Genomic DNA, 15,574 nt, shown 5'->3' on the forward strand with positions numbered 1-15,574 from the left:
AAAGGTAGGATTAAAATTCTTGTTCAGTGAAGTGCAGGTCCCCTTAAAGTTCCGTGTGACCATCTTCTCTTAAGCCGTGGGGTGGAAAAAACGCGAACGTTAGCCAGCCCGTATTCATGGACTTCGGTGAAAGGAAATCAGAGGCCTATAGAATGTATCTGATTCTAGATAACGAACTGGTTTGGGTTCCAAATGGACTGCAGATTCAAAAAGACGTTTTCTTGTGCCTGAAAGTGCTTGCCTCACCAGGTGAGGCTAACCTTCTCCTGCGTAAGAACGAGCAGTCAGTGTAGTAATGATTAAGCTTCCCTCTGCCCTGTGCGTGTCTGTGTGGGGGGACCACTGAAAGATAAGGCCTTGCTAAGAGGACAGAAAGAGCATGGGGGCGATCGGAGATGCTGTTGGGGGGGGGGGGCGGGGGGACAGGTGTCCGGGGGCTGGGCAGGGGTGCTGGGGTGGGCATGGCACAGATCAAACCTGGCCCGGCTGAACCTTGTGGGCCTTCGTCCTGCTTATGCTGGTGATGTTTTGGGACCAGACATGCTACCTAACTGTGGACTCAGCCATCGCTGCCGTAGAGAACCCCCGTACCCTCAAGAATATTCTGCCTTGGGACCAGTGGCGGGAAAATGGACAAGGGTTCCTGGGACCCTTTTTTTTTTTGTCCACTACACCCATAACATAGTTCCATTCTTCCTGTGAAGCCCCCTTTAAAAGAATTTTGCGAGTTCTTTTCCCTGTTGCCTGAGCTTCCCTGGTAGCTCAGATGGTAAAATCGCATACTTGCAACGCTGGAGACCCGGGTTCGATCCCTGGGTTGGGAAGATCCCCTGGAGAAGGAAACAGCCACCCACTCCAGTATTCTTGCCTGGAGAATCCCACGGATGGAGGAACCTCGTAGTCTACAGTCCATGGGGTCGCAAAGAGTCGGACACGACTGAGCGGCTTTGCTTTCGCTTTTTCGCTTTCCCTTGTTGCCAAGTAGAGCGTTATAGCCCCTATTGACTATTATTATCTGGGGTGGTTGTTTTCCGGGGCATGAGGTCTCCCCCATGAGAAAGGTTCAGCCGCCTCTATAAACTCCCAAAGGCGCCAGCACCCACAGCTGCCACTTGGAAGGGAGCTTCGGACGGCGCGGAGCCGGCCCCCAGCACTGACCTTCTCTTGGTAGAGTCTGTGCAGCCAGGCCGCACACTTGTCCTCCTCCTCTGGGACTTCTTCTAGAGGAATCCGCCTGCAAGGCAGAGAGTGGCTAGCAAGGGGGAGGCCCATGCCAAGTGCCCCGAACACCGGTTCAAACTAACAATGTTCAAACTAACATAACTAAAGGTGTTAATTCAAATGAACACCTTTCGGCTTCTATTTCAGCAGCCTGGATAGCATGGAAGTGAGAGGGTGATGCAATTGATCAAAGGAGGGGAAACCCAAACCCTCCTTGGACTGGAGAAATTTAGGCCCGATGCAGTCACGGCCCACCAGGGAATGGGCCAGGGCCCATTCAACAACTCAGACCCGTCCAAGCAGACGCCTGCCTCTCCATGCTCCCTAGCCTGGACTATAACACATAAGTGAGATGCCGCTAAAGTGGTCTCCATTTGCTTCTAGGCCTCTTTGTAAGTTCTAGAATGCTTGTATCTGTGCCCATTTCTATGGAGCAGATACACCCTCCAAGAAAAGGGTTCAATAAAATAAACTCTTGCACTCAGTTTCAACAAATGGACTGTAAAATACTATCTCTCATTTGTTCAAACCCAAGCTCTTTGATGAGAGAGAGAGAGTCAGAGAGTGGCTGGGGAGAAGAGAGGTTTAACCTAATTATTTACAACAGAGCATGAGTCTCCCGACATAAACAGGACTGTGAACACATTCCGTTCAATGCCAACTGCAGGCACGAAATTATTAGCACACTCCCCTGGGAGAAGGTCTGCGGGTCGTTTGTGACTTATTTGCTTTGAGATGGGCATTCCATTTTCTGGAAAGGAAATGGAGCCGACTTACCTAACGTATAAATCTGCGTGATATTTCTTGCCATTGAGGACTCCCAGCAGTGTTGGATTTTCATTGTTTCTGAAATTGAGTGTACAGTCATACACAGCTGAAACTACAAAAAATAAAACAAATACAAAGCAGTATATAGCGTGTGAACCCAATTCCGTTTTGTAATATACATACTGGAAAACAAGAATCAAATTGCTGGCTGATTATCTGGGAATGAAGGGACTACGGTTTCTTCTTCACACTTTTCTATATTGTCCAAACACTCTACATTGAACACACATCACATGCCACCATCAGAAAAGCACACTATAACTTAGTAATAGAAAACACTTACTATTGAGGTCATATCAATTTAAAGCAGTGCTACAATGACCCATCTAGCTGTGCTACAACAGGTATGTAAACAAATATTAATGGTTAAAGCAGTCCAAAGAATACTATCTAAGGAAGTCTCTGAGTCGTGGCAATGTAACCATTCTATGGGCATCCTTCCCCTAGAAAAATATGAAAATGAGAATAAGATACTGGAGACTTCCTAAGGAACTGAAATATGGTGTAGTCAGTTGACACATAGCTGGGAAACAAACAAGACTGTGATTTTAATGTCTACCCAATGGTGAGCAGACGTACTGTCAACATACTGAAAGGGGACAACAGAGGATGAGATGGTTGGATGGCATCAGGGACTCAGTGCACGTGAGTGTGAGCCAACTCCAGGCGATGGTGAAGGACAGGGAAGCCTGGCCTGCTGCCGTCCATGGGGCCGTAAAGAGACGGACACACGTTAAGGGACTGAAAGAGGAACAACAAATATGGAAGTTATGTCGACACCCACCGCTGCAGCCCCAGGGCCTGGCCCAGGCTTCATGAATGCTTCTTGGGCAGGAGGATGCCCGAAGGAACAGTGAAGGGGAGAGCAGGGTGGAAACACGGAGTGCTAACAGATGGCCCTTCCTACACAGCCGGTAAGACAGGACTGGACAGTGAAGAGAGCAGGAGTTTTGCAGCCAGCCTGGGTGTGAGCCCCAGAACCACCTGTTCCCAGCTGTGGGATCTCCTCCTGGACAGTCCACTAGGCCTTCTGAGCCTCGTTCTCCTGGAGAACGGAGGGGACTCAGGACGGTGCAAGTCAGCGCCTCCCGAAGGGCCCAGCGCCCTGCGCTCGGTAGACTTTAGCAAGAGCCCTGCACACACCACTACCGCCAACAGAACCAGCGGCTGATGGGCGGGTACAAAGTCACGTGGTCTGTCTGTTTGCTTAATTGGCTGCCCGACCACCACGTGGGGCCACAGCGGGGCGCTCGGGCAGCTGGACCACTTCTTAGCCAAGGGCCCTCCTGCTGACCTGAAGGGGTACAGGCAGGCAGCTCCCCACCCCCCACCCCCAACCCAAGCAACAAGACCACTCCCCTGTCCTCCCTGGCGGGGAGAGGCGGTCCCCACCACCCCCCAACCCAGGAAGAGAAAGGCTGGTGGAGAGTAACCTCAGCTGAGTACATCGCCCAGCCATTGTAAGCACAGAATGAACGACACAGAACAAAAACCCTTCAGGCTGCAGAGCCCCAGGGTGTGAGGGTTCATGCTGGGTCAAGGGTTTCAAAACACACCTCCTTTCTTCAGGCCGCTCTGACATAGGAGCCTGACGCTTGCCACAGAGGTGGGGTCCCTTCGATTAATCAAGGATGGGGGACAGCCCGCAGGGAGTTCCCCAGAGAACAGCCTAAATCTGCAGGGTTCCCTCCTTTTCCAAAAAAGAAACCCTAGGTCTTAAAGTGACAGAACCGGGCCAGGCACTAGACGCACGTGACTGCAGAGCCCAGGAGAAGGAGGCTCAGGCCCCACCCGCCAGGCTGCCTCAGTAAGACCCTGGCTCACCGTGTAAGGGTGGAGCCGCTTGGGATAAGTTCCCTCATCCTTCAGCCCCAACTTCCCCATCTGCGAATTGGAAGTCAAAATATATTTCCTCCGCTGCATCCGGCAGGCACACACTCTGGCCACGCTGCGTGTGTGAGATGCTTGTGCTGCTGGGGTGTCAGAAGTGCCCTGCTATCACCCATCATCACTATTACTATCCAGGGAACTGGGGCAGCCTCTGGGCAGCCTGGCCCCTTCCACCTGTAGGCAAAGCTCAGGGAGTCTCACAAGTCATCCCAGACGGGGAAAATCAGAACTGGAAGCTCAACACCCCCACCTGGAAGAGACAGCGAGGGGTGAAGCGGGCAGCAGAGAGCTCCGAGTCAGAGCTAACGTTCAATGAGATGTTTACGACGTGCCAGCCCTGATGCTGAGTCACCCACGTGTATTCTCTCGTTTAAGACTGCTCGTAACCCTAAGAAGTTTTACAGAAGAGCAAACAGAGGATCCGAGGGGTGGGGTGACCTGCCCCCTGGGTCCACAGCTGGTGAGGGGAGGAGCCAGCCCCATCCCCAGGCCTCCTGACCCTGCTGGAGGGAGCAGATGCCAGGAGGTGTGTCTGCAAGATGGAGTAGCCCTGGGCATTCCTGTGCTGGTTGCTGGACTTCACCAGGGAGCGGCAGGGAGCTAGCTGACAGGGAGTGATACCAGAGCAAACCAAGTGTGCAGGCAGACAGCTGGGGCCCCTGAGGCCCGGCTCCCAGAGGGAAGGGGAGATGGGCCACCCCCAGCAGGTCCTCGGTGCTGGGAGCTACTGAGTCCTGGACCAGCGGTCCCTTCCTCTCCCCGGAGTGATGGCAGGCTGCCTGGGTGATGTGAGGATTAGAGGCGGTGATGCAGGTAGCACGGGGCCAGTGAGGAGCAATGTGGGGACCTCGGGTAGGAGGGAACCGAGGGAAGGATCAGCGGAGGGGCGCTGGGTAACCGGAGCAGAGTCAGAGATCTTTAGGAGCCGCACGTGTTGGAGTCAGCGCTGCCATTGTTCCCTCCGCGGGACAGGTCAGCGTGGTCACAGAGCTCCCGGGGCCCCCCCGCCCCCAGGCATGGGGACGGCAGAGAAGCACCGCACACCGTCCACACCTACACCCCCGACCCCCATCCCCGATGCAGGCCTGGGGGGAGGTGCGGGCTTCGGCCTCACCAGGTGATGTGGCTGGGATTCAGGGGGTGCAGAGACGGTGCAGGGGGGCACCGGGGTGGGGTGGGGTGGGGGTTGGGGGCCTGGGGTGAAGCGGGGGGAGGAGGTCCCCCAGCTCCTGCCTCCCGAGAGATGAGGGACAAGGCAGTGGGGCCTCCGGAGCAGCCGCAGGGCAGGAGAGGGTAAAGACTCACGTCTCCAAACCCCAAGGGAGGAGGGTTCAGCGGGAGACCAGAGACTGCAGCAAGTTGGCTCTGTGGCTGCTCGCGCCTCGTCCTCACCTACAGCCATCCAGGGCTCAGGCGACAAGGCCACAGGGATCATTGTTGGCGGGCGGGGGGCAGGCAGCTGGTGCCACAGACAGGCAAGAAATGCCGCACAAAGCAGAACCACCCCAGAAACCTGGGCTGACCTGGCGTGGGACCCCCGGGGAACCCAGCGCCACCCGCAGCCTGCAGCACCGGTGCCGAGCAGTAGAGAGCAGGGTTGGCCTGGCGTGCACGTGTCTGCACGTGGTGAGTGGTGTCTCGGCACGTGGTGGGTGTTCACAGCGGTGTGTGTGCAGTCGTGAAGGGCTGTGGCCGCTCATCTGACGCTGGGAGCCTGGACCCAGGCTAACCGGGGGTGACCTGCCAGCCTCCGTCCCTGGCTCCCCTCTGGGTGCTGGGGGTCCCTTTCCCTGGCTGCAGGGGGCCCCGCGGGGTCGTCCTTACCTACATTTCTCAAACTCCTCACGGTCACCGCGAAGCCTTTGGTGCGAGGCAGCAGGTGGTGCTTGAGGCTGGGCAGCCCCTTGGCCTGGGCCACCTGCATGCTGATCTGGTGTTTCTTCTCCGTGAACCGTGTGCCCTCACAGTGAATCAGGAACTGAAGGGGACAGGATGGCGGTCACACACGTACCTGCGGCCGCTCAGATAGCTGTGAGGTCACATGCTCAGCCCCGTGGTCACACGCTCAGCTCCAATGTCACACACTCAGCCCTGAGGTCACAGGCTCAGCCCCTAGGTCACACGCTCAGCCCCGAGGTCATACACACGTCTGTACGGCCGCTCAGATAACTGTGAGGTCACATGCTCAGCTCCAGTGTCACGCGCTTAGCCCCGAGGTCACACGCTCAGCCCCGAGGTCACACACTCAGCCCCAGGGTCACACGCTCAGCCCCGAGGTCACATACACATCTGTACGGCTGCTCAGATAGCTATGAGGTCACACGCTCAGCTCCAGGGTCACACACTCAGCCCTGAGGTCACAGGCTCAGCCCCGAGGTCACACGCTCAGCCCCGAGGTCACACGCTCAGCCCTGAGGTCACACGCTCAGCCCCGAGGTCACAGGCTCAGCCCCGAGGTCACACGCTCAGCCCCGAGGTCACACGCTCAGCCCCGAGGTCACACACACATCTGTGCGCTGCTCAGATAGCTGTGAGGTCACACGCTCGGCCCCAAGGTCACATCCTCAGCCCCGAAGTCACACACTCAGCCCCAAGGTCACACACACAGCCCTGAGGTCACAGGCTCAGCCCCGAGGTCACATCCTCAGCCCCGAGGTCACATCCTCAGCCCTGAGGTCACATGCTCAGCCCCAAGGTCACACACACAGCCACAGCCACTCAGATAGCTGTGAGGTCACACGCACAGCCCCAAGGTCACACGCACAGCCCTGAGGTCACAGGCTCAGCCCTGAGGTCACATCCTCAGCCCTGAGGTCACATGCTCAGCCCCAAGGTCACACACACAGCCACAGCCACTCAGATAGCTGTGAGGTCACACGCACAGCCCTGAGGTCACACGCACAGCCCCGAGGTCACACGCTCAGCCCTGAGGTCACATGCACCATCCCCCAGCACAGGCCACAATCACACACAGCCCCACAGGAGCCTGAGGAAGTGACAGCTGAGCCTGCCTCCTCTCACGGCATGACCTTTGGCCCCCACATCTACGGTGTTCAAGAGTCTGTGAGCTTCGGAGAGCGAGGGTTTGTGCTTGAGGAGGCTCGGGAAGCAGGGGGTAAGTGTGTGTGAGTGTGACCAGGGCCCCCGAGTGTGTCTGAGTGTGACTGGGGCACCCTGAGTGTGTGTTTGTGACTGAAGCACCTTGAGTGTGTGTGAGACCGGGGCCCCCTCAAGTGTGTATGTGAGACCAAGGCCCCCGAGTATGTGTGAGTGTGATTGGGGCACCCTAAGTGTGTGTGACCAAGGCCTCTGAGGGTGTGTGAGTGTGACTGGGGCACCCCGAGTGTGTGTAAGTGTGACCAGGGCACCCCAAGTGTGTGTGTGACCAAGGCCCCGAGTGTGTGTGTGACCAAGGTCCCCGAGGGTGTGTGAGTGTGACTGGGGCACCCCAAGTGTGTGTGTGAGACCAAGGCCCCCGAAGGTGTGTGAGTGTGACTGGGGCACCCCGAGTGTGTGTGACCAAGGCCCCTGAGTGTAAGTGTGACCAGGGCACCTCGAGTGTGTGTGTGACCACGGTCCCCGAGGGTGTGCGAGTGTGACCAGGGCACCCCAAGTGTGTGTGTGATTAAGGCCCCCGAGGGTGTGTGAGTGTGACTGGGGCACCCCGAGTGTGTGTGACCAAGGCCCCTGAGTGTGTGTAAGGGTGACCAGGGCACCCCAAGTGTGTGTGTGACCAAGACCCCGAGTGTGTGTGTGACCAAGGCCCCCGAGGGTGTGTGAGTGTGACCAATCACCCCGAGAGTGTGTGAGTGTGGTCAGGTACCCTGAGAGTGTGAGTGTGACCAGGGCCCCTGAGCATGTGTGAGTGTGACCTGGGTGCCCAGAGAGTGTGTGACCAATCGCCCTGTGTGTGACCAAGGCCTCCCAAGTGTGTGTGAACGTGACTAATCTCCCCGAGAGTGTGACAGTGTGATCAGGCACCCCAAGAGTGTGAGTGTGACCAGGGCCCCCGAGTGTGTGTGAACATGACCTGGGCACCCCGAGTGTGTTTGAGTGTGACCTAGGCACCCTGAGTGTGTGTGACTGTGACCTGGACACCCCGAGCCTGTGTTTGATGATCGCCCCGAGTGTGTGTGAGTGTGACTGGATGCCAAGCGCATGTGTGATGTGATCAGGCATCCTGAGTGTGAGTGAGTGTGACTGCTCCAAGAGTGCGTGAGTGTATTCAGGGCACCCCGAGTGTGTGTGTGACCTGGGTGCCCCGAGTATGTGTGAGTGTGACCTGGGCACCTGAGTGTGTGTGTAATGATCAGCCCAAGTGGGTGTGAGTGTGACTGGATGCCCCGAGTGTGTGTGAGTGTGATCAGGCACCCTGAATGTGAGTGAGTGTGACTGATTGCCTCAAGAGTGCATGAGTGTATTCAGGGCACCCCGAGTGTGTGTGTGACCTGGGTGCCCCGAGTATGTGAGAATGTGACCTGGGCACCCCAGGCATGTGTGTGACAATCGCCCGAGTGTGTGTGAGTGTGACCGGGGCTCCCCGGGCTTGTGTGAGTGTGATGAGGGCTCCCCAGGCGTGTGTGTGACAATCGCCCTGAGTGTGTGTGAGTGTGACCTAGGCACCCTGAGTGTGTGTGTGCCAGGGCACCCTGGGCATGTGTGTGACGATCGCCCGAGTGTGTGTGAGTGTGACCGGGGCTCCCAGGCGTGTGTGTGACGATCGCCCCGAGTGTGTATGAGTGTGACCTAGGTGCCCTGAGTGTGTATGTGACGATCACCCTGAGTGTGTGTGTGAGTGCTGGGGCACCCCAGGTGTGTGTGTGACGATCGCCTGAGCATGTGTGAGTGTGACCTAGGCACCCTGAGTGTGTATGTGACGATCACCCTGAGTGTGTGTGAGTGTGCCAGGGCACCCCAGGTGTGTGTCTCACGATCGCCTGAGCGTGTGCAAGTGTGACCGGATGCCCCACAGGCCGTGCACGTACAAAGTACTTCTCGGGGTAGTCCCGCAGGTGCAGGAGGCTCTCGGAGACGGTCTTGCGGTCCTGCTCCCACTTGCGTGTGCAGAAGACCATCTCGGTGAAGTACCACATCCAGCCGATGATGGGGACGTAGGCCAGCTCCTTCTTGGCCAGGACCTTGGAGCCCTGAAACAGAGGTGGGCAGGCCAGGGCGTCCGTGAAAGGGGGCATGAGGCCCTCCCCTGGGACTGCTAGGGAGCTCCCTAGAACTAAGAGTGACCGTGCATTCCGGGCCTGCAGAGACAGCTCCCCAGGACACGGAGGCCGGGGGGCCACTGACCTGGAGCAGCCCGCCTGCCTGCCAGTCAGCTGGAGGTCGAGGCCATGCCAGCCTTGCCCCACGAGTGAGGGGTAAAGGGCCAGGCTCTGGGGGGGCGGACAGGCTCTCTGTGGGGAGGACAGGCTCTCCGGTGGGTGGACAGGCTCTCCATGGGGAGGGGAGGCTCTCCTGGGGGAGGACAGGCTTTCTATGGGGAGGGGAGGCTCTCCATGGGGAGGGGAGGCTCTCCTGGGGGAGGACAGGCTTTCTATGGGGAGGGGAGGCTCTCCTGGGGGAGGACAGTTTCTGTATGGGGAGGGGAAGCTCTCTATGGGGAGGGGAGGCTCTCTGTGTGGAGGACAGGCTCTCCGGGGGCAGGGGGAGGCACCCGGAGCGGGCGGGAACCCCTGGGGTTGCGGGGTGCTATGTCATCTTTCACCAGCTCACGCAGGTGCCCACCCCTAGGCGTGCTCCGCCTCGTACTCCTCCCCACTCCTCAGCGCCCTTGCTGGCTCTGAGGGTGGGGGGACACCACTCTCCTTACAGACCAGGGACAACGGCCCAGCGGGGTCTCTGGGTCAGACGCTAGGAAACCAGGAGGGGAATTCAAATCCGTAGGGGCACTGGGCACGCTCCACCTGTGCCCTGGCCAGAGCCTCGCCAAGGCTGCCGGTGTGCAGGGATCCGGTGGGGTGGAAGAGGCAGGGGAGATGCAAAACCAGCTTTGGATCTGATAGACTGCATTCTACGTTTTTTGCCTCTAAGGTTGGAATTAACCAAGATGCTCCTAGAAACAGCAGCTATCCACCAACGGCAGAGATGACAGAGGGAGAGATATGGACCGGTGGTGGCCTTAGCTGTGACAAGTGTCTGGCTCTGCCCCTCCTATGAGGCCCGGAATAAAGAACGATACTCCACCACAATACTCCAAAACGATGCCCCACTCTCTTTTCCTCAACACTCCCATGACAGCTGCAAAGCTCAGCAGAGAGGCAATCCCCCGACCCACCCACAAGGGCCAGAAGAGAGATGTAAACAGCCACCTCTCCTTGACCTTAGAAAAACAGCAAATATTCTAAAGGACATCAGTCCTGAATAATCATTGGAAGGACTGCTGCGGAAGTTGAAGCTGCAATACTCTGGTCACCTGATGCAAAGAACTGAGTCATTGGAAAAGACCCTGATGCTGGGAAAGATTGAGGGCGGAGATTGGGAGGAGGAGGGGATGACAGAGGATGCCATGGTTGGATGGCATCACCGACTCAATGGACATGAGTTTGAGTAAGCTCCAGGAGCTGGTGATGGACAGGGAGGCCTGGCGTGCTGCAGTCCATGGGGTCGCAGAATCAGACACGACTGAGCGACTGAACGGAACTGAATTTCCCCTTTGGGAGAAGAAAAAGCAAAGCTATCTTTCAGGTGGAGCCTTGCTACATTTTAACTTTGTTTTTGGTTTTCCCACACACAAATTTCCACACCTGCAAATCCCCTCGAAAAGAACCAAGCCTGAGGAATTCTCTGGCGGTCCAGGGGTTAGGACCCCAAGCTCCAAATGCAAGGGGCAAGGGTTCGACCCCTGGCTGGGTTACCAAGATCCTGCATGCCAATCAGAGCAGCCAAAACAAGCAAAAAATGGAAGAAAGGAAAGAACCACGCCATAGAATCTGAGGGCTTGCCCCAGAGGACCAGAGGCAGGTCCCCGTAGGTGGGAGCACTCGCTGACAGAGGGCTGAGGGCCCACGGGGTGCTGGTACACAGGTCACACTCTCTCCAGGTCACCACGCCCCTCAGGGAAACCAGCTAAAGCCCAGCCCTTGTGTCCACGGGTGGGTCTCAGGCCGTGGGAGGCCCCCTCCCGTCAGCACAAGTGTTCTCACGGCCCCTGCGCACAGCCTACAGGATGAAAACAAAACATCCTCACAATGAACTGAACGTACCTTCTTGGCAGGTCAGGATTATTTAGAAAATTACATATTCCTGAACTCTTTCCAAAAATAACCTGTGGCGACTTGAAGGACTTAACAAACTAATCTATTCTATAACCAAGAGTGTGTGTGCGGGCTTAGTCGCTTCAGTCGTGTCTGACTCTTTGCCCCCCCACGGACTGTAGCCGCCATGGTTCTCTGTCCATGGGATTCTCCAGGTAAGAATACTGGAGTGGGGTGCCATGGCCTCCTCCAGGGCATCTTCCCGACCCAGGGGCTGAACCTGTGGCTCCTGCATTGCAGGCGGATTCTTTATCACTGAGCCACGGGGGAAGCCCGCAGCCAAGAGAGGGATTATATACTCCAGCCATGAGGTCTGGAGAAAGATCCTGTGTAGTCGATCACAGCTGTCTGCTGGGGACGGGTACCCTCGGGGGAATTTCCTATTAGTAGAAATTAACCATACCTCAATCTTTAAAAATTAAAGACTTCTGTGAATCATGTTGTATATGATATATCATATGAAACAAAGGTAGCCAGTGGGCCAAATCTACTCTGCCACCTGGTTTTATAAATAAAGTTTTATTGGGACACGGCTGCTCTCACATACACGTTGCCTACTGCTAGGAACGTGGCTGCTTCCATGCTCCAGCAGAGCTGCAAAGTCATGACGGAGGCTGCATGGCCATGAAGCCTAAAATAGTCAGCTTGAATAATTACACACTCAGTTCAACAACACTCTTGATTTATAGCCGATGAAAAAAAATTGTTTTCTATGAATATTTAATGGCTGGGAAAATGAAGACTAACTTTTTTTTTTTTTTAAATGTAGACTCAAAGCTGAGTTAATAGTCTATTTGGAAAATGGTAAAAGCAGAGAAAAATAATAGTAACTATTGCTGGATAGTGAGACTAGAAGTGATTTTTAAATTTTGTTAGATTTTGCTGCTTCTCAATCAGAAAACTACTTTGCAGGGTCCCCTAACAACGCCCTCTTTAGGAAATGGTTGACATCAGCACATCTTTAGCCATTTGCTTCTGGAACATGAGGCTCCGGATCAAAAACAGTCTGGTTATTTTTCATGAGAAATGGAACAGAGGAGCCATTTCCAGTTTTATGCTGGATTAGTCCATCTTCGGTGATGGACAGGGAGGCCTGGCGTGCTGCGATTCATGGGGTCACAGAGAGTCGGACATGACTGAGCGACTGAACTGAACTGAACTGAACTGAGTCCATCTTTCAGCCTTAAAACTCTGGATGCTATCGTTAGGCTTAGGCCTTGATGTGGATCACGTTTACTTGGTGGGCCTCAACTTCCCTGGCTGTATTAAGAGCAAAGTCATGCTTAACTGAAAGCATGGCTGTAAAGATCTAATGTCACATGGAAACACATACAAAAAGCTCCTCACTGAGAACAGGACACATGGGTGTTCAATAACGTGTAGCTATCATCGTCACCACCAAGCAGGCACTGCGGCTGAATGTCCCTTTTAACTCAACCCGTTTCTTAAGCCAGGTTTGGAATGCAGTAATAACAATAATTATACTCAGTAGAGCACTCACCAATAGGCCCTGGGCCAGGAGATTCACAGGAGCCAACTCATTTATGACCAAAAGACTTGAAACATATACTATTTAAATATGCTTACAGTCTTCCAGGACACTTGATAACGCTACCAGTTACATGACTCCCCCAGGCCAAGCAAAGGTTTCTATGCCTTTAAGAAAGAAGGTATGAGAAAATATGTATCCGACTTTGACTCATTAAAGAAAAGCCAGAGGATTTTGTTTAATAAAAAAGAAAATTTGGAGTGTCTAACTCAGGACTATACTTACTCAAAAATAAAGGGCATGCTACCACTTCCAGGAATACATTTGGTTATGAGCTCAAGAAAAAAAAAAAGAAAAAGGGCTTCCCACGTGGCTCAGGTGGTAAAGAGTCCACCTGCAATGCAGGAGACATGGGTTGGATTCCCGGGTCAGGAAGATCCCCTGGAGAAGGGAATGGCAACCCACTCCAGTATTCTTGCCTGGAGAATCCCATGGACAGAGGAGCCTGGAGGGCTACAGTCCATGGGGTTGCACACAGTCAGACAGGACTGAGCGACTACACTATTTTTTTATGAGCTCAAGATGCATCGGCACTGCCCAGGGACTCCTTTCCGTGGCAACGATTCTCTCAGTGCACGGGATTGGAAGGGATTTCGCCTCAGCCCGATTCTCTCAGGGTCCTTATCTGTGTCATCTGGACCCTAGCCAGCCTGGCCCAGCTGGAGAACAGGCAGAGGCAGAAGGTGGCCCCCTGCATCCTTCCAGAGCTGCTGCTGCCCGGAAGCAACGCAGACAAAGCTTCGGATTAACCGATTAACCAGGTGGGAGCAGGAGGGGAGGAGCCTCCCACAGACCCACCTGCGGGCCCCCAAATCCACGCTAACAGGGCTGACACAGCCACGGCGGCGAGGGGAGCCCCTCGAGAGGGAAACAACACTTCTCCACATCGAAAAACTTCTAACCCTCTCTGGAGCCAAGCAGAGCCGGACCAGTGTCCATGAAGAAGCCGGGATGAAGGCAAATGCAAAGTGACCTGTGGTTCGTAACAGTGATGGGAGACTGCTGCAGCTGCACAGGGCCAGGGCCAGGAGAGCTGGTTACATCCGCTCCGTCCCTCCCGCGTCCTCCACACCTTACCCTACTTCCATAAGGAAACTTTCAATGAAGGGAAACGGATCCGGGTCAAAGACACGAGTAATGACGGTGTGCCTACTTGGTGCTATGTGCTTGATGAGGGATTTTGCACACAAGAGTGTGGTAGTGAGTGTGCTCAGTCTGAGTCTTTGCAACCCTGAGGACTGGAGCCCGTCAGGCTCCTCTGTCCATGGGATTCTCTAGGCAAGAACACTGGAGCGGGTTGCCATTTCCTCCTCCAGGGGATCGTCCCAACCCAGGGATCGAACCCGCATCTCTGTGTCTCCTGCACTGGCAGGCAAATTCTTAACCACTGAGCCACCTGGGAAGCCATTTAAAAATATATATATATATTACATATATTCATGAAACTCTTAAATAGCATGAAATGAGAAGGGTTCACCGAGGTTCAGAAAAGTCAGATAACCTCCAAGGTCCTGGAGCTAGTAAATGTAGGAACCAGGGTGCCAGTGACATGGGCAGGTTTTGCATACACGTCTGCCTCTGCCCTGCCACCCTTATCAGAGAACTGGAGCACGCAGACGGAAACAGAAGTGTCTGTTCTGGACACCCGGGCCCACATTCATTTCTTAGGGTGTCTCCTTTCTTGCTTAGTTTTACACGTTTGAAAAATAAAACACAGGAAACCTACAATCTGGGGGAATGTGATCGTTGATGGGAGGTTTATAGGAAGTAACATTCATGTAGCCTTTCTGAACAAATTGGCATCGACATTCTTCTTTCAGAAATCCATGGTTAAAAAAGTGGTCCTTTTGGAATCAAACCCCAAGAAATGCAGGTTTTCAGATGCATGTGATCTGGTACAGGAAGAACCACGTTTCCCATCAGTGATCAGAAGCATCCTGGCAAATTAAACCAGAATACTGGTTTAACTCAGTCTGGGTTCAGTTCTTGATTTTCTTGGATTTTATGGTATCTCTTTTCTGATTTGGATTAATAGGTTATGAGAGGCGGACTATAAAGAAAGCTGAGCACTAAAGAATTGATGCTGTTGAACTGTGGTGTTGGAGAAGACTCTTGAGAGTCCCTTGGACTGCAAGGAGATCCAACCAGTCCATCCTAAAGCAGATCAGTCCTGGGTGTCCATTGGAAGGACTGATGCTGAAGCTGAAACTCCAATACTTTGACCACCTGATGTGAAGAGCTGACTCATTAGAAAAGACCCTGATGCTGGGAAAGATTGAGGTCAGGAGGAGAAGGGGACAACAGAGGATGAGATGGTTGGATGGCATCACCAACTCAATGGACATGAGTTTGCATAAACTCCGAGAGTTGGTAATGGACAGGGAGGCCTGGTGTGCTGCAGTCCATGGGGTCACAAAGAGTTGGACATGACTGAGCGACCGAACTGAACTGAATAGGTTCAAAATCACCCCTCAGTGACCTTGAGGAGGCAGAAGGAATGCTGATCTGGACCCTTGGCCACAGCGGGAAGAGTCGGTCAGCAGAGCCTGGGACCACGGCAGCTGGCCACACCCTCCCCAGGGTCTCCCTCCAGCTACCTCCACCCCCTGCCTCTTGTTTCTCCCTTTACCTCCATCTCTCATCTCCTTCTAAAACCACCTGCCTCCTTCAAGGCCTGGGCCCGGGGTCATCACCTTCTGGGATGTTTCTCCGTCCCTGGGCACAGCAGTCCGTGTGCTGGTACTGCCGAAATGTTATTTTCCAGTTGTTAAAATACTGAAGTCCTTCCCCACGGGTTGGTAAACAGAGCTGTCCCCCA

At 54.6% G+C, this 15,574-nt stretch overlaps 1 protein-coding gene across 1 annotated transcript in view; it reads right to left on the reverse strand.

Moving 5' to 3' along the window:
- Positions 1-15,574, reverse strand: part of AGPAT4 (1-acylglycerol-3-phosphate O-acyltransferase 4) — a 134,326-nt gene that overhangs the window by 7,703 nt on the left and 111,049 nt on the right. Inside the window, exons 4-7 of the mRNA XM_052645931.1 lie at positions 8,925-9,086; positions 5,764-5,917; positions 1,999-2,101; positions 1,159-1,234 (exon numbers count right to left, since the gene is read on the reverse strand). Coding sequence (XP_052501891.1) covers positions 1,159-1,234; positions 1,999-2,101; positions 5,764-5,917; positions 8,925-9,086 — 495 coding nt within the window. The remainder of the gene's footprint in view (positions 1-1,158; positions 1,235-1,998; positions 2,102-5,763; positions 5,918-8,924; positions 9,087-15,574) is intronic.

This window comes from Budorcas taxicolor, chromosome 9 (genome assembly GCF_023091745.1).
Source record: "Budorcas taxicolor isolate Tak-1 chromosome 9, Takin1.1, whole genome shotgun sequence".
NCBI lineage: Eukaryota > Metazoa > Chordata > Mammalia > Artiodactyla > Bovidae > Budorcas > Budorcas taxicolor.